General features: G+C 40.5%; 1 protein-coding gene and 1 long non-coding RNA gene across 2 annotated transcripts in view; one reads left to right on the top strand and one right to left on the bottom strand.

The window, feature by feature from the left end:
• The window catches only part of LOC118566661, an 11,653-nt gene extending 7,651 nt beyond the window's left edge, over positions 1-4,002 (bottom strand). Inside the window, exon 1 of the long non-coding RNA XR_004933193.1 lies at positions 3,859-4,002. This is a non-coding gene — a long non-coding RNA (uncharacterized LOC118566661). The remainder of the gene's footprint in view (positions 1-3,858) is intronic.
• kcnk6 (potassium channel, subfamily K, member 6) lies at positions 3,989-23,944 on the top strand. The gene is made up of 3 exons (XM_021321445.2): positions 3,989-4,381; positions 16,555-16,947; positions 22,846-23,944. Exons 1-3 carry the CDS (start codon positions 4,066-4,068, stop codon positions 23,085-23,087), a joined length of 951 nt encoding a protein of 316 aa, XP_021177120.2. The 5' UTR covers positions 3,989-4,065; the 3' UTR covers positions 23,088-23,944.

The raw sequence follows: 23,944 nt of genomic DNA, 5'->3' as shown, positions 1-23,944 counted from the left end.
CAAAACATCTAAGGATTGTAAGAATAACATCATAAAAACAGTTAATTCAAGCAGGTTTGTGACCAGGTGCCTTTAAAGTGAACTGAATCAATGTCTTTGCTCAACTCTGGTTTGTTTGTTCTCTGTGATACCGTCACTGAACTTTATCATCTCACCAGGGCCATTTGTATGATGAAAGCATCAGGCTTCCCAAGTATGCTGACCTCGTGTCCATATTGAAAATGCGCTGAAAAGGACATTTGTCTGTGGAAGAAATGGTGAAACTAGATAAATATTAGAGGAAATGTGAAATGGTTATTTTTAAGTAAGATCAAAAATAGCTCCTGCGCTGTTAGAAACTCGCTGGTCACAAGACTAAAAGCGTTATCTTGTAAACAAACTGCTACGCCGGCCTGATTTTCTCAACCCAGGGGGCAGATAAACTAAAATACAGTCAAACAGTGTGACATTTATAAACGGGTCATCTCAGCCTTCCAAACAACATGTTGACAAGTTTTTTTTTGCTTGTATCATCTTCTGCATTTTTTTCTCACAAATACAAAAACTATCGTGGTGCACTTAGACTGCCTGTCTGGCCTGATCCAAACTGGTACGTTGATCTGCTGTATGTGTCAGTAAGATCTCTGAGCGCGGAGATCAATGAAGCCCTTTGTGGTCTGAGGGAAAGTTAAAAGGTTTGTGTGCTCAGTGTCAGCAGCTATCATGATAAAAAGAGTCTTTGCATGCCTTGTAGAAAACAAATTTGACAACAGACGGGCCTGACCTCACCGTTTACACCATGAGTCAGGCTGCTTGCTGCAAACACGCCAACCAACAGCGGGGGGGGTTCTTCCAGGAGAAACTAACAGAGCGTGGTGAGAGGGTTTTATTTAGCCTAGCAACCTCTGTGGGAGAAAACAGGCTCCAGGCTCATTCCGCAAAGTGGGAGTCAGTCTGAGAGACAAGCTTATTTTTAAAAGTGGGATTTTTTTACGAGTTAGCTGCGACAGAAAAGACGTGCCCGAGTGGGTCGACCTCTGTCGAATTTAACGGATCACCCTGGACAGACGTCAAACGCTGCTGATGTTATGCTCAGAATATGTCCAAACAGTCAGATATCAAAGCTGAGAAAATTTCATTATGTCCGAGTCACTTTCATCCACGAGGAAGCAACGTTTTCTGGCTCTTCTCAGGACATCGGGGTGTTGGTTCCAGAAGTATAGAGACTAAACAATGTTTTAAAGCACTTTATAAATCAATAAATGAATGCTGCTGTTTAGTTCTGGGCCTGGGAACCAAGAATGAAGAGGTCTCTGATGACCTGCGGGGATTATATGGTTCATTCCTGCCCAGCAGAATGAACCTTATGTAAATTATAATCTTTGACAAACAGGTAGCCAGTGGAGTGATTTAAGGATCGCAGAGCAATGATCCATTTTCCCCGTGTTGGTCAGGACTCTACTGGCAGCAGTATTTTGGATGACTAGCAGCTCAATGGCGCCACCAGGGGGTGGCCCGGGGTGTCAGCATCTACTTTCCCCTACTAATTGTTTTGTTTTTCAATAAACTAATAAATCTACACCTTTTTCCTAATATCATTACACAATGAAAAGGAATCAAAATGTTAACTGTACTGTTATTGGTCTATGCACATTAGATCATTAGTAACACTAAAAATCAAACAAACCAAAATATATTTGTAGGCGTTTTAGTCTTTATGATAGTTTCCTACAGGCAGCTTCACTACAATAGAATAAAATCCTGAAATTATGGCTTTTAGTTTCAGTGCCACCCCAGGAGTTTAAGTGGCCCCATCTGCGGCAGCTGCCTGTAGACGCCATAACAATACCCAACTATAAATATCAGCATGTTTGTTTGAAAACCATTAATTCAGACATTTTGACGGTAGTAGATTGATTTAAAAATGGATTTTTATTTGGCCATTAAAATTCAGCCTGACCATGGTCAGGGATACTTCACCAAACATTGGTGAAGATGCACATGTTTGAGTCTATATGCATAATTCTGACCCAGAGAACCTCCGCTAAAGATTTATCTCAATGCACACAAGTCCTTTTGTTTTTACCATGGCAGGTGTTGCATAAGGAGGAGAAACAACAGTTCAAAAACGCCACAGCGAAAGTAAAAGTGCATGACGTTCATGATGAAAGCAGGTGCTTTGCTACAGACCGGGGTTGTGATACAATCAGGTTTAGTGGTGCAAAGCAAGTGAAGAGTCGTGGTTGCAGAGGAAGTATTGCACAGATAAGCAGATTAAAAAAACACCTGCACTTTCAAATACAACAAAAACTGAAACTCAAAACTGAGTTTTGTCAATACGTGGTTGTTTCTATGTGGGGGGGAAGCTAAATAAGAAATATTTACATGTTTTCAAACATCTTGAAGAAGCTAAGTCTACTTTTTATTGCCTTTTCATCAACTTGTAATTGCATTCAACCAGATATTTTAGCACTAAACTCCTTCAGCTTTGATAACAGTTTTATTTAATTGTTTTTGGATTTTATTTGATTTTATTTTGAGTGAATGTTTTTTGTGTTTCCATTTGCTGGTTTTATTTGTTTTACATACAGATGACTGCCAGAGCCTTCACACTGAACACCGTCTGATCATATTTGCAGACGACTTTATGTCACTCCTCAGCAGGGAGAGCTCTGAACACGACCTGCTGGTCAGTGACGTATTTTTTTTTTTTATTTAAACAGGTGTGAAGCCTCAGAATGAAGGGGGAAACAAGTTAAATTGTTGATGACAAATTGAGGTTTAAGCAGCAGATGGCGTCGGTGGGGGAGAAAGTAGGGCACCAGTGTGTGCACTTTTATCAAAAGCTTTGGACTTTAAATGTCAGTTCTGTTTTTACAAAGTTCTTTTATTGAGTCTGTTCTTTTTCTTTTATCTGTTGGCATGGGTCACCTTCAGCTTGAACGCAAGAATCGTCTGCAGGGTCTGCAGTAGAACAGCCGTAACCATGAATACGCTTACACCAGACCACATGGTCTCACGCTTCAGAGGCATTTCTGAAACCCCCACAGTCTCTATTCAAGAAAACTCTGAAAGTTCTTGACAAAAAGCCTTTATGTTATCATTTTAAGTAAGTACAACATTTTAGACTTTGAACGTCATCAGGTATTTTTTGGATTTGTCCTTGTTTTTAAAGTTTTAAATGGACTTGCTCCTCCTCCTCTAACAGATTTTATAAGCAAAAAAAAAACATTACTAGAATAAACAGCAGAGCTTTAACCAGAGGAGACTGTAAAGTTCAGCGGTGTAGGACCAAATTTGGCCAAATGGTTGCGTCCATCAGAGGAACACAGTTAGGGAACACACTGCCATCACATGTTAGGGGCTGTGCAGCCTACATATAAAATCTCCTTGAAACATCAGTTGAAAACTAACCAGACATGTGTTCACAGGTGAATTGATCTGTTTCCTTGGTCCTGCTAACCTAATTTTATTGTGATTTTATGTTATTGGCATCTTATCTGTTTGTGTCCACTCTGTCTTGCCTAATGTTCACTGTTCTTACCTGCCTTAGGACAGCGGATGCAAATTAGCTGTTGTGCTAATTCTGGCATATTTACATTGATGATTTAAGCTGACATGTTGATGAATGTGCATTGTCCTAATTCAAATTAATTAATTAATTTAAAAAAAATTAAAATAGGACCCTAAAGAAGGCAAAAATCCTCCATGGGGAGAGTAATCCCTGTTACTGTCAGGAAGGAGACAGGATGCTGCACAAAAGCTAAAAAAAAAAAAAAAAAAGTCTGTTATTTCTGCTGCTGCAACCAACATGAGGACAAACTCAGAGCGCTTTTGTGCGCAACTAACAAAGTTTATGTCAAACCTTGACGTTTTTACCTGAAGAAAGCTGGCTGTGAAATGATGATGAGCAGGAGTCAGGATGCACCTGGACGGCTCAGATCTTGACACACCCTCCGGTTGGCACGGTGGGAGGAGGACGCAGGAGGCGGCGTTCAAGTTCAAATAGGACGGCCCCCAGAAGGTCTCCCTCACCCAGAGCAGAGGCGCAGGAGGCGAGCAGTCGGAGGGACGCACCGGGCCGCCATGCATTCCGTCGGCAAGTCGTGGCTGCTGCTCACCGGCTTCGTGCTCTTCTACGTCATCTACCTGCTGTTCGGAGCCTTGGTGTTCTCCAGCATCGAGCGGCCCGTGGAGGAGCAGCTGCGCCGCGACATGGAGCGGCTGAAGGAGGAGTTCCTGAACCAGAGCTGCGTCAACGCCGCGTCCCTCGAACTGTTCCTCAACAAGGTTCTGGCGGCCAACAAGTACGGCGTGTCCGTCCTCAGGAACTCCTCGGGGACGTCCAACTGGGACCTGGCGTCCTCCATGTTCTTCGCAAACACTCTGGTCACCACTGTGGGTGAGTCGTTAGAGCTGCGCAAAAAGTTTGGGCGACGAAAACATCTGCTGGGTTTTTTTTTTGTTGTTGTTTTTTTTTGCGCACGACGCAAACCGAACAAAGGGGAAAACTTGTAGGCGAATCTTTTTATTCAAATACCACGCAGTGAATTGATGTTTTTTTTTTTTTTTTGTTTTTTAAAAATAGTATTTAATCGCGCTGAGGTTGTAATTTGGTGTTTTTGCCACGTGTCCTGGATGTTCACGACGATGCGCGGCTGTATAATTGGCAGGGGCGCATCTAGAAAATCTTCCAAAGGGTGGCTTGATGGTGTGGGTGGGGGGCATTTTAAGTCAAGCAGCTAAAAGCCACAAATTCTAGATACACATTATTTTTTTTATTTATATAGCACATTGAACAACAGAAAAGTTTCCAATGTACTGTACACAGGGGCGGTTCTAGACCAAATTTACCAGGGGGGGCAAGGTGGGGCCAGTGTTTTTTCACAGGGGCACAGAACAAAAAAAAATAAAAATAATAAAATGGCCATATTTAACTGTGTAATAATATTAAATGAGCCACTTGTGGCTCTGGAACTGCAGGTTTCAGACCCCTGATCTAGCAGTTGAAAACTTTGCCCCCTGCTCAATATGGCTAAAGCTAAACGTGAAACATCTTAAGTTTTAAATTCTTTTTAGAGTAAAGTTGTATAGGTAAAAAATAATATGGTCAAAGTGACCAATCAGTTATGGTTTCTTTGCCATTGCAAATAATTATGAGAAGTTTATTTAACATCCTGCTTTTAGTACAGGGGCCATAACAGGGGCCCAGGCCATTTCTACAGGGGCATAGGCCCCTGTTGGCCCCTGTCTAGAACCGCCCCTGACTGTACATAAAAAAAAAAAAAATCCTAAAAAGGACACAAAGGACCACACAACTATGCGGTGTTAAAGGCCAAAGAATAAAAGGGGGTCTTAAGATGTGACTTAAAAAACTCCACTGTGGAGGCTGTTCGTATATGGAGGGGTGAAGTATTCCAAAGTCTGGGGCCAATTACAGAAAATGCTCTGTCCCCTCTGGTTTTAAACCTTGTCTTAGGCACTATTAGCTGAAGATGGCCCTCAGAGCACGTGCCGGAGAATAAATCTGGAGGAGGTCGATGACGTATTGAGGAGCCATCTATAGTTTTATTTAGGGCTGCAGTGGAGCTACAGGTTGGATATTTATCTTATTCATAAAACAGCTTTTAAGCTCAAACCAAGCTATCATGTAAAAGAAATAAAAAAAAAAAATACTGGCTTGTTTTAGTCGTTGGAAAATATTGAGACTCACAAATTAAAATGATGTAACTCTAATTGTTTGAATTAAATATGTCACGGCACTAAACTTTCAACCTCAATACTGATACTAACAAAAATACTCTATCTCTCAAAAAACATATTTTTTTAAATAAAACAGCTGATTCTAATGAGAACCCTAAAAATATAAAACTATTCCTGTATGACCATAAGTTAATTGTCTTAATTAGGGCAAAACCAACAAACAGAAGGGAAGTTGGTGCCCGTTTAGGAAATAAAAACTAGAATTTAAGAGTGTCACTACCCTGTACTGCAAACGGTGGCCAAGATAGCGATTGGTAGAAGTGTTAATATCCTCTTTAGATGTACCTGTGAGTCTGTATCTGTTGAATATTATTGCTTATTTTTAGGGTGTGTCAGTTTGCAGCTGATGCAGAGAGATCCATTGAGAGACAAGTAAAAAATATTTTTGCATCACGTTTTCTTTTATTAACTGCACAATGCAGAGTAGGTTGATAGAGGTTCTGACTAGTTTCTGTTCAAAATGAAGGCTTCATTCTGAGCTCAGCGTTTTATTATTAGCCGCTGATTGCTTTACCACTGAACAAAGGGGGTGATGAAGAGCGCACTGGTCATTTCAGCGCTTTACCATCCAGCAGCCGATGGAGCCGACTGCTCATGCACATCTTCCTGTGGGAACGGCACCTACGGTAGAACGGAGCGGTGTGCTCCTCTCAGGGGGAGAACTCCTACCAGCTAGGAATCAGGAAGACTGTTGGTGATTAAATAAGTTTCACTTCTTCATACCCCCTCCTTTTTCAGACATAATCACTAATTTATGAGTGTTCATGTTCACAGAGCAATAAGAAAAAAATAATTATTTTACATAGAACTTAAAAGAAAAAAAAGCTTTTGTGAAGAACTAAAGGTATCTTTTTAGATGGATTACGGTTACATCACACACCATCTCTCTGTGTCCTCTAGTCTCTTAATTACATACCCAGGACGGCCATGCGTACGTGCACAGCTGCCACTCAGGGCTTACCCGTTCCCTGCCCATAAAATGCTATCCCATCAAATCTGTTCTCTTTCTAACAGTATTATAAAGCTACTTCTTCACTAGACATGCTCCTCTGAAAGGTGATGCCGTACTGCTGTGTATTTATCCTTTGCAAATATGAGTCGATGGGTGAGAAGGGGAAATGGGTGCCGAGTGCTGGAGCGTGGTAAAGATGGGCGTGGCTTGATGCACGTCTTGTTTTGGTCTACAGACAGTGCTCAAGCTCTGCCTAGAGGTGAAAAATTGCTTATTGAAATTTATATTTCGTTGGATTGTTTGAAATAAAACGATTAATTTAACACCTTGATAGGGCTGTCCTTGAATCCTTTCAGCTGCTCTCATCTAGGAGCCGCCACAGAAACTAATGGCAACTTGCAAACAGACTTGGCAGTTTTTACACCAGTTGCCCTTCCTGACGCAACCAGGATTGGCACCAGGGTCCCTCGTATCAAAGATGCGGACTTGGCCGACTACACAACAGAGGGCTGATTGGGCTGTCCTTAGGTGCCTAATATTTAAACTGCTTAAATTGGCTTATACTGCCCTGTTTGTTTACTTCTTACTTGTTGCAGACACAGGAGCGTTGCTGACCTTTTCAAATTGTTAGCACAGTTAGCATCAAGGCTCGCTACCCTCTTGGCTTATACTGTTCTTCTGCCCCATGGGCACAAAAAACCTCCAACGCTTTTGCGTTTGTCTTGTTAGGGAAGGCGGCAATCTTAGACAGTAGTCTGGATTAGTGGTGTTTTTAAACTTCCAGCACATGCTGTTTGTTGTAATTTTCAGCTATAATTGTTTAATTGAGCCTCTGTGGGGAGGGGAGTGTCAGCACTGTCGCTGTGTGCCAGCTTGGGAAGATTAAAATGGCTCCGTTCTAATTGATTTGAAGATATCTTAACTATTTTAATAACTCCTATTTATCAAAATATTGATATTTTTGACAACTTTAGCCTCTACTGTGTTCAGATAGACCAGCACTGGAGTTAAATGTGAATATTGACTTGTAACTTTTAAAACCAGAGCTGCTGCTGAAGGCCTTACCGACTCCTAAGGCGAACCGGATTTTAAAGCTTTGCAGTAGTTAATATTTCACTTATCGTTAATTATGAACTTTTCCAAACATGTATTTAGTAATTAAATTCACTTACTATGACATAGTTAAACTACTCTGCATTTGAATTATTATTCAATAATGTATAACTCTGTGGCACTCTTGGCACTGAGAACCTCCTGCAGTGTGCAGAACCTCGGGTCGGTTCCTCCTGCATCTCCCCATGCTTGCTCTGAGCTTCATAGAGGCCCCTCAGTTGTGAGGTCTGCGCTCACCTGCACATCCACATGTAGACCAATGCTGCTTCGGCTGTGGGCGCTGGTTTTGTTTGTTGTTATTGGATTTTTTTTTAAAAAAAATTTTAAGCTACAGAGCTACATCAATGGCATATTGGAGTCCACAGAAGTAAGAATGCCCTTTTGATTTTTAAAGTGGAACGCCACCAATGTTGAGGCTGAACAGTTTTATGTTGGGGTGGGGGGGGGGGGGGGGGAGGGGTGTAAATGTCATGGCTGGTATGGGTTAGGTTCATTTCCAGCAAATATTGTGCATTTGGTTAAAATCACGTTAAAGAAACGGGGATAAATCCTGCTGAGTAGATGACGATCCTGAGGGATCCTCCTCTACTGTATGCCAAGTTTTCTTTTTGGGGCATCACCTTGTCGACTCTGAAATAACATTTTCTTTGGTCTCTTTCATAGAGTCCACAAAAAATGGAAGCAACGTGTCTTTATCAGAGGCTCCGGTTGACAAAGGGACAAAAGATTTGGTTTAAAACAGATTCTTTGCCAAGTTGTCAGAGACACAATGCTGGTCCATTCCTTTCGGTTTAGAATTGTTTTATGTCCAAATTAATTTCACTGCAGTTGAGGTTAGGAGTAAAAACGAGGCTTAAACAGCAAAAAATAAAACATTAATATGAAAAAAGTTTGAGTAGTGGAGTGAACACTGAGAGAAAAAAAGCTGAAGTTCAAGGAAAAACTTGTTGAGGAAATATTGATCAAGACCTCTTTGAAATAAAACTGGAAAGTCTGACAGCTTAGAGGTTCTGTATAAAGGAGAGATGACGTAAAACTTTTGCACAGTATTTTTAAGTCCTTGTTGTGGAAACCTGTTAATTTGTGAAGTGAAAAAGTGTTATTTAAAAAAAAAAAAAAAAGGTGTATTGATAAACAAAGATCACGTTCGGTCCTTTTGCAGTCTTGTCTTTTACAGTGTGCAGAGTTTTGGACCGGCTGGATTTGGACTTTAGGCTTTTTGTTTTCTTTCTAGTACCAGTGATGTTTACATTCAGCTTAATGTCGTTTCAGGTGAATGATTCATTTAGGTGCTGAGAGCGCTACGTACCTTGTTACTGTTTTTAAAAAAAAAAAAAAAAAAAAAAAAAACTGAAGTTCTGGTTCGGTTAACCTTTCTTTGCTGTAGCTGAGTGAGAAACCTTTATGTTTCCAAAAAGCAGAGTTTAGTGAAAGCTGGCATTCCTTAGTGTCTTGTCCTGGTGTCACATTTTAAAGTTGCCCGACAGACATGGGCGGAGCTAGAGGGGGCCAGGGGGGCAGTAGACCCTCCCCCCCCCCCCCCCCCCCCCCGAAACCTGATTGGCCCCCCTTTGCCCCCAGAGATGATTGACATGTCACAATACTATGTAACACAAAGGTTGCAGTCAAACAGCTCAAGGGAGAACTTTACAGTACATTAAATTAAAGAATCAAAGTATCAATGAAAAACTGAAGAAGGAATTGCAGAAAAGATGACCGATCTTTCAGCTCGATGTCTTGACTGGTTGTTAACGCAAAAAGAAACTGTGACATAATTTATGTTGATCATTTGCCTGTGGCTTTTTTTTTTCTTGTGTCCTGTCTGGTAGTGTAGCTTTAAGAATTGTTGTCTTAATGCCAAAAAGAGCCCAACAGGTTTTACTTTCACAAGTGGAGCCTTACTGCTTTTGCCGTAGTGCTCCGCTTGATTTATATTTGCAGGAAGGTTTATTAGATTTTATGCAGGGACTATTTCAGGTTCCGTGGATACAGAAACAAGAAGGTAAAAAAAGGAAACAGACGAGACAAAATGCTAAAAGGGAGAAAAGCAGAGAGCAATATAACATCCTCTCAGTCTGCTTCTACACCTGCAGAGAGAGAGATAAAAATGACAGCAGAACCAGCCGATAAAATATTCCAGGTACAAAATATCAACACCTTGATACATTGCTGAAGAATATACAGTATTTAATATGACATGTATAAAGTGACAGCTGAAGATAATAATAGGGGATTTTTGTGTAGAAGTGAATATATAAGCACCTGGATCCAAGCACCTGTAGGTGTTTATGAGAGTGCACATGTGTATGTAGGGTCTATCCATAAGAAAAATGCTCAATAGGGGCTGTGAGGAGCCAATGATCCCCAGAGCACCGAGGCTGACGCCAGGGGAACCAGAACCCCAGATGCCCGAAGGGACCCCCAGAGCAAAGGTGCCCAAGAGAGGCCAACACAGGGAGAGCTGCCCCCACCCATCTGAGGGAAGAGCAGTGATGTCCGTGGCTTTTAACACGTTTCCTGTCTGAGCAGGAAGTTGTGGCAAAAACAGACTGCAAGAACTCTGTCTGGAAGGAAAACAATGTTCCATGTAGATTGAAAACCTGGGTTTCAGCTTCACAGCCCGCTTCAGTTAGAAGAAGCAGCTGTGCCTCGACTAGAAAAAAAACAACCTAAAGCTAGTTTCACAATGTACCTGAGACATGACGGTAAATCGTGAGAAAGTGACCCACCGTTGGTTGCAGAAACACTGAAGTGTTTGTATGAAATGAATCGACTCTAATTCAGCATTAATGTGTTTATAGGTCTTTGTTTTGGATCATTTTATGTGGCAGAATTTGCTCATGAATCTGTTAAATTGTGTAAGTACGACTGATTAGCAACATAGCCGTTCCACTCAATGGATATTAGGAGCGTTACGGTACACTGTGTCACTACCTGATAGGACCCCTGAGCTGTCTACAAGACTGCCTGACTGTAATGCCTGGAGTACGCGCTAGCAACAATAAACCTAGTAAGTTAATTAAATATAAAAATTACGTTTATTTTGGCCTTATGTTAGAAACAGGACAGTGTAGTCCAGCTACTCTGCCCCTGCCGACAGAGACAGATGTGTACATAAAGGGGCGGAGTGATATTACACACCGGGGAAGAATATTTGGTGTGCCTTTATAATCCAAAATCTTTGTGAAGACAAACACAGGACTTCAGTTCAGATAAATCCAATTCACCATAATTGATTTTTAGATGTTTGAGAATGCTGTGCAACTGCTGCATTAAAGGTAGAAAATGTTAAACTTATGATCACATCTTTTGTCTCAAACTGCTGTTTATACAGAGTGTTTTAAATTCTTTCCAGTCCTTTTAACTCTTCATTAGTATATTTTCTATTTAATCAACGTTTAAAAGGTGGAAGTTAAAACATCCTCTCAGGCTTACAAACTGAACATGCCCATTCTGGCCTATAACACTTTGAAGGAAGCTATTGTAACACGACTGTATGTTTTGCTGTTTCATTGCAAACTGCTGTTATCTTGGTCAACTGCTGCCAAGATAGTCACAGACACGGTACTGTAAAATGCTCACATGCCCACTGAGGAAATGCAAATTCCTGCGTGGAACGGAACAGGGAGGATCTTTGTGTTCTGCAGCTCTTTGTTGGCCCGGTTTAGTGTACTTGTTTAATTTGTATCTATTTGAAACAAATGCAGGAAGAAAACGCAGCCCATCATCCGAGTCACGGCAATCCAAAATGATTACACGGACAGCAGCCGCGTGACTTGGTCTCTCCGTTAGGATTCTGGTGGTTTGGACCCTGATTCCAGTGCTGTGAAGACAAACATCTGCAGAGCAATCATGCAACCAATTTACATTAAAGTGGTCTCTACAGCCTTCTGGTCAACCTATCATTCAGTGGCCTAAATATCTCCAAACACTGTTTCTCTATCGTTCACACTTTAAGCTTTGTAGTGACCTGCAGAGCAGTCGGTGGCATGGTCAGTGAAACATATGAGCTCTAATGCTGCAAATGACTCCACTGACTTTAAAATGCTTGGAACTTCACACAGACGGGTAAAACAGAGGATGCTTTTTAAAGTGCAGCCTAAATGAAATCTATTTGAACTCAGCTGGAACTGATTCTGTAACTTGGCCTTCTACCATGACTTTCTTTACCTTGCATCTTCATAGCCCTAAAGACCTCCTCACTGATGACTCCTTGACTCTATATAAGCCTTTGTATGCCAGGAAACCTCAGGCTGGAAGCCACAGCAGTCACTATCCCCATTTACACTACCCTTGTTAAACCGATCCATGCCGAGCTCGGTCCGAACTTGGATCAGTTAACCGTGCCGAGCTTGGTTGTGACGACCATTTACACATCATGCTATCTCGGTTCCTCGCCTCCTAGTGACGATCTGTGGTACTACTGCTCTCTAGGATTGAAGGAGGAAATCAAGCAAATAAAAATGGCGGCGTCCGTAACATTCACGAAGTTAAGCTTGGTTATAATTGTGATATTTCGTTGTTTGCGGAGACTCAGGCGAGGACGGCAACCTTTGGTGAATTTACTCGACAGTCGGCTTTTGGGAAGTGGATAAGACAAACAAACATCTAATAAGGATTTAGACGCAGGAAACGACGACAGACGTTGAGGTTCATCACACTGCTAAGCAGAATCATCACTGGAAACCGTGTGTCACGGTAGGGAAGCTAGTATTTTTATGAATGTCTGAAATGTTAGCTGGCTGTGAGGAAATGACGCGGTCTGCTCATGCGCTCTTTGATATCAGAGAACTGAGCCACTGAAAATACCGGGCCGAACCCACACATGGAACTGGTCTAGATTTAGTGCGGTCCAGTTGTGTCTGGCTCGGTTCAGTTCAGTTTGCGTTCCATTTACACTCGATAGTTATCTCAGTTACCGAGCTCGGACCGTTCTCGGCACAGTTAAAAAGGGGTAGTGTAAACGGGGTATCTGATTTAATCCAAAACTCGTAGCAGTTCATTACTTTCCTTTCCAGTTGTATCTGTCATGTACAAATGTCTCCTTCCTTTGACCGTAGAGCTGCACAGTAGTTGGTCTTCATCACAGCATCTGCATGTGCTAAATTGCAATCACAATATTACTTGTGTGCAACCTTTGCACACAAGTAATATTGTTATTGGTTATTAAAACTAAAGTTTTATGCAATCATGCCCAGACCCAATCTATATTATTAGCAACGCTTTCCCGGAGTGGTGAGGTGTTGCGTAATGGCAAAGAACAGCTTTTAATTTTAAGCAATAGTATTGTAAATGCATATTTTCCTCTTTATATTTTGCAGCCTTAATATTTGCATATCAGTCAGCAGTTCATGGAAGCATACTGTAGGAATTAGGTGCTCGCTGCTTACTCTTTGTAATCGTGATTTTTGCTCGCTGTTGACGGCCTCACTCAGGGCGTCACACAGCGCCCACTGGACAGAGGACTAATCTGTCCATTTGGCCTGTTGCTGTCGACACGGCCACCTTTTGTGGTAAGGTTGGCCTGCGTGTAACGAATGGTAATCACAAAGCATAGCATCAGTTCTGCAAGCGTGTTTTTTACAGCCACCAGTATGGCTGAACATAACATAAAATGCACATTTGCTTCAAGATGTTGCACAGGGATGCTCGATATATCGGCTTTAACATCGTAATCGGCCAGTGTTAGTCATTTTTTTAACATATCGTATCGGTCAGGGGGTTGGTCATGCGTCTGTTTGTTGTTGTTTTTTTGTTTGTTTTTTGGATCATGTGACAGAGACAGCGAGGATTGTGTTTTTTTTTTTTTTTAAATGAAATAGAGATGCTATGTCAGCAGTGTGGCCTTTTTCACGGTGTCGAAAGAAGGCAAATTTATTTGTACAGCACATTTCAGTACAGAGACAATGCAAAGTGCTTTGCATGATTAAAATAAAGGAGGGGAAAAACAGAATAAAAGCAAGTAGGAATAAAATGTAGAAACAAAATAGAACATGGGAAAATAGAAACTAAAAGCAAATATTAAAAACAGTTGGACTACAAAGTTAAATAATGATGTTTCAGTAAAACAGTTTAACTAGAACAAATGAACGCAATCCTAAACAAATGTGTTTTTAATCTTGATTTAAAGGAACTCAGGCTTTCAGCACTTTTACAGTTTTCTGGAAGTTTGTTCTAGATAAGTGGAGCATAGGAACTAAATGCTGCTTCTCCGTGTTTGGTTCTGGTTCTGCAGAGCAGGCTGGCAGCAGCGTTCTGGATCAGCTGCAGCGTTCTGATCCACTTTTTAGGCAGACCTGTGAAAACACCGTTGCAGTGATCAATTCTACTAAACATAAACGCATGGATTAGTTTTTCCAGATCCTGCTGAGACATCAGTCCTTTAATCCTAGAAATGTTCTTCAGGTGATAGAAAGCCGACCTTGTAACTGTCTTTAGATGCTTTTGGAGGTTCAGGTCTGAGTCCATCACTACACCCAGGTTTCGGGCCTGATTGGTGGTTTTTAGCTGAAGCGACTAAAGCTGTGTGCTAACTTTTGATCTCTCCTCTATTGGTCCAAAAATTATTACTTCTGTTTTGTTTTTATTCAATTGAAGAAAATTTTGGCACATCCATGCATTGATTTCTTCTAGGCATTTATTCAGTGCTTGAACTGGTTCATAGTCACCTGGTGACATAGTGATGTAGAGCTGTGTGTCGTCCGCATAGTTATGGTAGTTGATGTTTTTTTATTATCTGAGCTAGAGGGAGCGTGTAGATATTGAAGAGGGGACCCAGTATGGACCCTTGGGGAACCCCACATGTGATTTTTGTCATCTTTGATGTAAAGTTACCTACTGATACAAAAAAGTCCCTGTCCTTTAAGTAGGATTTAAGCCAGTGGAGAGCTGTACCAGAGAGGCCGACCCAGTTCTCCAGGCGCTAAAAAGAAGACTTATGAAAAGCAGCATGGAAGTCTAGACTATAACCCACATTCAAAGATTCAGTTAGAATGGTTTTCAGTACAAAACTGTAAAATTTGATCATCGCAGAAGCATAAATGTGTATGTACATCGGTAAATATCAGTTATCGGACATGTCAGCAATATTAATATTCAATATCACAAACAAAGTGCTTTATATGATTAAAATATAGGAAAATAGAAAAGAATAAAAGCAAGTTGGAATAAAATGTAGAAACAAAATAAAACATGGGGAAAATGGAAATTAAAAGCAGATATTAACAGTTGGACTACAAAGTTAAACTAATGATGTTTCAGTCATGTCCAGCTTTTAGGCCTATTTTTTATTTTTTTTCATCATGAAATCAAACTTTCCACCCTGGAGGAATATTTCATCTCTGATTCACACTTATCATCACAGACACGTTTACAGGCTGTACGTCGCTGCCAGGACAACAGCATCAAAGGGGAGCTGAAATCCTATTGGTCATTTGCTCAACGGTTCATCCTGTGAGACGCTTGGGTGGTGTTGCTTTTTAAGATGTTTGCTAACAGGTGGAGGCATGTCAACTGCTCTGGTTATGCTTCAGAGTACATATGGGTGTGAAATTGTGTAAGGATGAGTCAGCACTGCATTGGTGACATTAGATAAATGAAACCTGAGCAAAAAGTCTGTCGGCTATTCAAGCTTTTAAGGATCCAGTTCTTTTGTCCAGCCTGATGACTGGATGAGGAGTTCATCCTCATCAACTGTTGCTTCCACTGGATGTCGGACTTTTCACTTGGGATCAAGACTCTAGGTCCTCAGCTTGTCCTCAGTTACATTTTCTCAGGTATTCTTCTTCACTTAGTTGTTTTGGTGTAGCACAGCTAGCTGCTACAGGAAGTGGGAAAAGATCAGTTCCATTACCTCCATGAGCTGTTGGTCCAGGATTTGCGGGTTAGTTTTTCTTTTGTTTGTAATCGTGTGTTTGGGCATTTAATACTAGAGTTGCTCTTGTATTAGCAGCCATAATAATAATAATAATAATAATAATAATAATAATAATAATAATAATAATAATAATAATAATAATAATAATAATAATAATAATAATAATAATAATAATAATAATAATAATAATAAATAAATAATAATGATGAGCATGCTAGGATCATACCATAGCATGCTTAACTTGGTGTGTTAACTAGATGATAATTTAGGTTCTCTCGGTCCCTTGTGGAAAAGGGGCCTTTCTGTCCTTCTGGCTAAGTGTCTGGTTCAGGAATTGTGATTTATTTTTTTACTAATCTGGTGATGTTAAAAATGCACTGATATGGAAACTTCCGGCCGATATCGATTTCCGATATTGCTGCATTGCATTGCTGCATGTCCAATAAGCGATATTTTCCTGTGTGTGTGTGTGTGTGTTCGCACACATGGTTCAAGTTTGTAAAGGTTTGGACCGACTGAAAACTGAATTTTTGAATGTGGGTTATTGTCTAGAGACACACACACACCCCCACAATGCATCACTGTCACTTTAAACATGACCTAATGACCAACCCCTCACCTCCACCTCTTTAAACACAGACATAAAGGGCAACTAGCTGGAAATAAACCTGGGTTGTTAATATCGCCCCTGTTTTACTTAGATACCGATATGTTAAAAAAAATCACTAAAATTGGCTGATACCGCTGTTAATGCCGATGTATCGTGCATCCCTGCTTAAAAATCATAATCCTAAAATTAAATGGCCATTTGAAGTATCTTCAAATTCATCTTTCTTTTTGCATCTAAATCCAGTATTTTGTGTTCCTGCAGGTTATGGTCACCCCACTCCTCTGTCTGACACTGGAAAAGCCTTCTCCATCGTCTACGCCCTGATGGGAGTCCCCTTCACCATGCTGGTGCTCACCGCCTGCGTGCAGAGAGTCATGCACCCTCTGGTCCTCGCTCCGGTCAGCCTGCTGCAGCGCTCGGGCCTGAAGCCTCGGCCAGCCACCATCGTGCACTTCCTGCTGCTTGTGATTGTGGTGGTTCTGTGCTTCTTCGTGGCGCCGGCGGCCGTCTTCAGCGGTGTGGAGGTGTCCTGGACGTTCTTAGACGGCATCTACTTCTGTTTCATCTCCCTGTGCACCATCGGACTGGGCGATTTCGTTCCAGCCGCGCGGCCCGGGCAGCCGTACAGAGTGCTGTATCAGATTGCTGTCATGGGTGAGTGTTACTGTTCCATCAGCAGAACAAAATGTATTCAGATTTCACCATTTAAAATGCAGTGACGTCATTTGATAAACAATGTTTCATTGTTGCCAGTCATGTTTGGTGTGTTTCAGTTCCTAAATTTGCTTGAAATTCCACTGAAACCAGCAGAAAGATACTAGTGTTCGCTCTGTGTTCTTTTTATATTGAAGAACCGAAGCAAGATTATTTTTCTACCCACACAAACATCCAGATATTTTTCTTGAAAGCAGATGTTTATTCTTTAGCCTAATTGTATACTCCCAACTTGTCCTATTGGCTGAAATTTTTGCACTGCAAAAACGGAACTAAAAATAAGTCAAATTTTCTTGAAATTTGTGTATTTGTCCTTGATTTGAGCAGGTAAATAAGATTATCTGCCAATGGAATGAGTATTTCGACCCCTAAAATAAGATATTTAGATATTCTGCCCTCTAAATAAGACTATGGAGATGAGTTGTTCCTATTTTAAGTGCAAAAGTCTCATTCTATTGGCAAATCATCTTATTTACCTGCCTAAATCAAGGACAAATACACTAATTTCAAGAAAATTTGACTTATTTTTAGTTCCGTTTTTGCAGTGTGTAACATCAAACCTTGTGACAGTCGCATACCTTTTTTAAACTCCACTGTATGTTTGATAAGAAGGTGTTCCCTCATCCTGAAATGTGCTCCTATCGGTAATGTTTGCTGAGCTTAAGTCCAACAAATGTCCAAATTCTGATGTCGGCCTGCAGCTGACTGCAAACAACAAATGAGGATAAAGTATCTAAAGGATCTTAAAACCAGAGGTGGCTTGTCAATAGGTAGCTTTAACTGATGAAGTTTGCTGTTGTACTTTCCCCTCTGGCTTGGTTAGGAGTTGGTACTGAGATGGCACCGCTGATAGTGGTGGAACCCAAAAGAAAGCGTCAGTTAAGCACAGGAACCGGTTAGGTGGAAAATCCCCACTTAGTCCCAAAGGTAAACCTTTAAACAGCCCAGGACTCTTTTCTGAGAAAGCTTTGTTTAGCAGGTGTTAATCGTTTTGTGCTTCGGTGTAAAGCTGACGGTTGTGGCTGAGCAGATGCTCTTCATTCTTACCTCAGATGTGAGAAGTAGCACCTCAATGCTTCTCTATTTCTTTTTTTTTTTTTTCTCTGCTGCACATCAGGGTTGGGAGGTCAGTTCCTCTTTAATGAAACGCCTCTCTGACTTCAATTTGATGTTCACTCTCGCTACAAGTTACATATTACTTCCTACCTCTTTGTCAACGTTGTTTGGAGATTTGGCGTTTTCATGAGAAGATGTTTGAAATGAAACCGGTTTTTCCCCACTAGGTGTTTTTTTTTTTTTTTTTTTGTTTTTTTTTTTTTTTTCGTTTTTGAAGGCGTCTCAGAATCTTATGGGGTTTTTTTTTTTTTTTTTTTTTTTTTTGTTTTTTTTTAGCTGACGACTTTTTCTTGTTTCCTACCAATAAGCCATCAGCAACAACTCGTTAAGATCTGCTAGCTCCCTCCTTTAACTGGAGATTCACTTAGAAATCATCTGTTGACTGGAATTTGGTATTTTGGAATTAAGTGTTAGTGTCGTCAGCTTTTAGTGTGGTATTTTTATTTATTTTAAACAAAGTTGAGGATCAGGAAATGTTTTTTTTTTTTTCTTCCACCCTAAGTGGTTTTCAATTAGTTTGACGTGCAGAAAATGTGAATGTCGTGAAAAAGTTGTGTTTTCATAGGAAGTGGAGTGAAGGAAAAGGTGCTCCTGTAAAAACCAAGAGGAGCTTCACAAGGAGTGGACTGAGTGCATAAAAAGCTGCTGTTCACACATGGATCCTCCACATTGGTTCAGGAGTGGCTACACACCAGTGCCCTCAGAGAAAAGTCTTTCCTATGAATCTTGGCTTCAGAGAGGTTCAGATAGTGGCTGAAAGCGACTCTGAGTGAGGAGACGACGGACATTTTTATCTCAGTGAGGAGGTGTGGTTGACCCTGTTGCTGGGTGTGACGTTGTCTTTTTAAGAGCTTTGATTGGTTGATGGTACAGGAAAAAAAAAACACAAATGCGCTCCCAGTGATCAAAGGAGAGGAATTAGTGTCTCATGATGATAGAAATTAGCAATATTTATTAACTTTCACACAGTATCAAAATGTTTTGAGTCACCTTATTGAGATTTGTTTATTTTTAAGTTGACTTGCCGGTCACTTTACTACCTGTTTTCTATTTGATATTAATGCGCATTCACCTGTCAGCATTTTACAGGGATCGCCTGCTTGTATAAAGCGTTGCATTTGGCAAAATAACCGACATGAAATGGAGAAAAAAAGGATGAATAAAAAAACTGAACAGCAGCTCATCTGTCCGGTCATCTCTGGGAGGAGAAGGAATGTTGAATTGTTCCCTGGATCACGGTGCAGATAGGCGGACTTTGAATCGTATTTCCACAGATCAATGAGCCTTTTTTCTCTGAGCGTCTTGGTGCTTACGCACCGGCCTGGAAAGTGAAGCAATCAAAAGCCAGGAGATTGCATCACACATGCAAACTTATAGATCATCATTCAGGCTTCTGATACTATCATCTACTACAGAAAATACTTCATCACCTCTTTTATATATCTTCTGTGTAAATTTCTCAACTTTTTATTCATGATTACGCTGCAAAAAGGGAACTAAAAGTAAATTTTTCTTGAAATTAGTATATTTTTACTTGATTTGACCAGCTAAATAAGACTATTTGCCAGTGGAATGTATATTTGTACTCCTAAAATAAGATAATTAGATAGTCTGCACTTGAAATAAGAGATAAATTGTTTTTAAGTGCAATGCTCTTATTCCATTGGCAAGTAGTGTTATTTACATGCTCAAGTTAAGAAAAACTACACTAATTTCAAGAAACGTTTACTTACTTTTAGTTCCCTTTTTGCAATGTATCCAGCATTTTTCTTATTTATCAATAGAATGACGTTAGGTAGAGCCTCCTTTAACCTGTTGGGCTGCTGAAACTAATTTCCCCTTATGGAGATGATAAAGTTTATTTTATCTAAATAATATAATTGTATGACTGTTAAAGAAGTTTGTGCTCATTTCCTCCACTGTTTAGGTGGTGGATCAGCCAGTCAGCTGTCTCCATTTCCACCATCTTCCTGTTTCAGACACCATTCAGCTCACTACTCCTAACATTTTGTCACTTTAGGAGCTCTCTGAAGGCCTGAGATACTTTGTGAATAAGTTTTATCTTACTGAGATAAAATTCTAAAAAAAAATTGTAGAATTCATAAAATAATGCCACTAATAGCTCTGTTTTAGTCTGAGGAATCTGTGTGAATACGGGAACAGGAATGTAGCATTTGTTGCCTGAGACTGGACTGTTGCTCAGTGGTTCAATGTCCAAAGAAAGACGTTTTCATTTTATTTGGAAATCAAAGGTTCCAGAGTCTGGAGGAAGAGTGGAGAGGCCCAGAATCCACATTGTTTTAAGTCCAGACAAAGTGAAGTTTCCACAGTCTGCCATGGTTTGGGGCGCCGTGTCATCTCCTGGTTCTGATCCGCCGGGTTTTCTGAAGTTCAGTCATCACAGACATCTACCTGAGAATTTAGGAGCGCTTAATTTTTTTCCTTCTGCCAGCTAGATGTATGGAGATGCTGCTTTAATTTCCCAGCAGGACTTGGTTCCTGTCCACACTGCCAAAGGTACCAACAGCTGGTCCAGTGACCATGGTACTGCGCTTGATTGGCCGGTGAACTGGCCGGACCAGAACCCCGTAGAGAATCTGGAATGTTGCCATGAGATAGATATATAAATATATATAAATATATATATATTTTTTTCATGTAATAACATTTTCTGAGATTGAATTTTAGGTTTTTGTAAGTCATAATCATCAAGATTAATAGAAATTGAGGCTTAAAATTTCACTTTAATCAATATGTCTAACTTTCTGAAATGAGAGGACAAATATTTACATTTTTGCCTGTTTTCTCATCTTCTGAGCTAATAAACTTCTACTCAGGGCAGGAAGGCTAGAAAGAAAAACTACAGATGATGCAAGGGGAGCATTCAAAATTAATTATAGTTCTTAAAGAGAAATTAAAATGCCTAAAAAGGTAACAAACAGTAAGTCGAATCTTTTCAAACGTCTGATCAACCTCAAAGATCTAATCGGTGCATCTCTAGTTTTTAACGTCACCCTCATTTGCAGAATTTGACTTTTTGGAAAATTGGAGAAGTCCTGCATATTTTTGTCCAATTTTACACATAAGAAAATAAGTATATGAATGAAGGTACTTGTTGGCGTCTGTTTGAAAGCTTTCAGCTCTCTAATGTTGCACGTCTGAACCAACTTTTGCTCTTTGCTGCCTCGGCTGCTCGGAGACGAATTCTTTTTAACTTTGTCTTTTGGAAGGAGACCCAGCATTTAAAGCGAAGCAGCTGTGTTGGTTTCCTCCAGTCGGGAAGGATTGTGCAATGACGGAGTAGGAGAAGCCAGATTAATAAATAAAATAAAAGTCCCTGCAGGTTCTGAGGAGGATTACAAAGTACAGAAAGTGAGCTGCTGCTCTCACTCCATGATGGTTTGACTTCTCCAGAAATTTTCCTTTTTATTATCACCATGTAAACAGCTGCAGTGGTTATGCACTTAGTAGTATTTCAAATTCCTCGAACTAATCAGCTGCCTTTTTCACGTCTGTTAAAATAAGTTTAACTGCTAAGCCCTCCTACCATTAACCAGAGTTGGATAGTAACTAGTTAATTTACTCAGGTACATTTACTTAGGAGTAGTTTTACTGCACTGTACTTTTTACTTTTACTTAAATGAGAGAGAGAGGGAAATTTCTGGCTACTCGACCTGCTGTGAGTAACTTCATGTATAAAGAGCAAACTTGTTTTAAACAAAAATGCACCAGAGAGACGACAGACCTGGGGTTTATGTTAAAGTGAGACTTCTTATTTGTACACAAACTTTGTTATTTTAATGTTATTTTCTATCTGCTGAGCTCATTGAGCCATTTGGAGGTCAGATGAACGTACAGTAAACGGCATTTATTGTCATTGGAAGTTTGCATTTTTCTAATGAACTGTATATACATTATCTGCTGTTGCTTTCAAGTTTAATGTTGAAAGGATGATTCAGAAAATACCAGAATTTGCACATAACCTTATATTTTTGTCTGTCTGATTTACATAATTTTGAAATCTTAAATAATCAGCTGTTATGATTAGTTTCTCAGTACTTGAATAGCCATCTTACTGGATACTTTTTTACTCTTTAGTCATTTCTAGGCTGTCAACTTTTTTCTTTTACTTGAGTAAAAAATGCTCTTTCTCTACCCACCGTTGCCATTAACTGCATATTAAGTCATCATGGCTCCCAGCTCTTTGTACGCCTGCCATGTTTTCCCTGAAGAGTTGCTTCTTTGAGCCACTTTAACACGGTCATGTGATGGAAGCAAAAAAACACATGATTTATTTTTTTCCTTACGGGACAAACAAGAATCTGAGCTGGAGTAAAAAGTTATTTTATGCTTTTTATTTTCAGAAAAATACAATTCACAACTAATCTGCTTAAAAGCTGAAAGGGCTCGATATAGGTTAAAGATCTAGTCCTTAAATTTGTTTGCTAAAAACCTTTTTTATTGGAAAGTATACGGAATTTTATTTAATGTCTCTAGCACATATTTATAAAATTAAATTGGGGAAATTTTAAGATTTTAATTCCTAAATTTAAATTGCCCAAAGTGGCTTAAAGAGCTGTGAATGCAAGTTGTGAGAAAAAGGTTAGAACAAAGCTTCGCCAGGAGAGACAAAGAATGCTATTTTTGCAGAATTAAAGGAAAAAAATGTAAGCTTTTCTCAGAACGAGTTACCTAAGACAATTTGTTGTTTGGCTGTTCCAGTCTACCTGTTCCTGGGGCTGATGATGATGTACCTGCTGCTGCGCACCTTCCACAAGATGGCCGACATGCACGGCCTGACCACCCTCCTGCAGCTGCCGCGCTGCGAGGACTCTGTGCTGGACGACGACACGGAGCCCATGGTGGACAACGACCCGACTCCCCCTCGCCTAAAAGACAAGGCCGCCAGCAAACCCCTGGATCCGGGATCCCAGCCGTCCTACAACTCCATCAACAAAGGCTGAACCTGCAGACGGCGCGGGGGGGGCCTCTGCCGGTCCCCCTGGATCGCTGGGCTGAATCTGAACTCTTGTCTTAGTTTCATTTGTTGTAGAACGCCTGAAGGAGAAAGGCGAGGAACTGGTGAAGCGGCATGAGCTTTAAGGTTCAGCCGCTGCTGGAGGATTTGACGTGTCCAGAACAAACTCTGAACAGAATAACTCTGCAGAACCCTGCACAGGCTGAGATGCCCAGCATGCTGTTTTTACCTCTTCAACACGGCCATCAGTCGGTTTAGGCTCTGTAAAACGACACATGAGGGGGTTTGGTCAGCAGCTTCTTTTAAATCACTCTGGTCTGTTGTATATTAGCTGTTTTTTTGGTTCTTTTTGTGCCACATGTTTGGGTTTCTAATATAAAATAACAAGTAATATTTTTTTTTTGTTTTTTGTTTTTTTAACAGGACCTACTTTAATTTGTCCCGCCTCATCCCTGAGTATCCAGATCTGCTCATTGGCAGTAATGACCGTTTAAATAAATGTCACAGTTCTTAATGTTTCCTAAATATTACTGGGTCAGATTTGCTGAGAAATTGGTTGCTTGGAGGAGCGCAGAAAACCAAAGAGGCGTTGCTGGTTTTTCCTGCTGCTGGTGGCCCTTTGGCGTGTAATGCAACATGTTTGAGGAAGAGCTCCTTCAGAACTGGAACAAAGGGTTTGATTACAGGAAAAAGCGGACGAGGAGCTGAGATTGCAGTTGATGAGACTAGAAACCAGAATTTAAACACACCCTGGGCCGGGTCTGTGTAATTCCATTCGGAGAAATACTTGAAATGTGCTTTAAATAGTAAAGTGTGTATGTATGTGTGCGTGTTGAAGTGTGT

This window comes from Fundulus heteroclitus, chromosome 18, assembly GCF_011125445.2.
Source record: "Fundulus heteroclitus isolate FHET01 chromosome 18, MU-UCD_Fhet_4.1, whole genome shotgun sequence".
In the NCBI taxonomy this organism is placed as follows: Eukaryota; Metazoa; Chordata; class Actinopteri; order Cyprinodontiformes; family Fundulidae; genus Fundulus; species Fundulus heteroclitus.
Note: the sequence above shows the minus strand (reverse complement) of the source record. Positions and strands in the feature narration are given on the sequence as shown.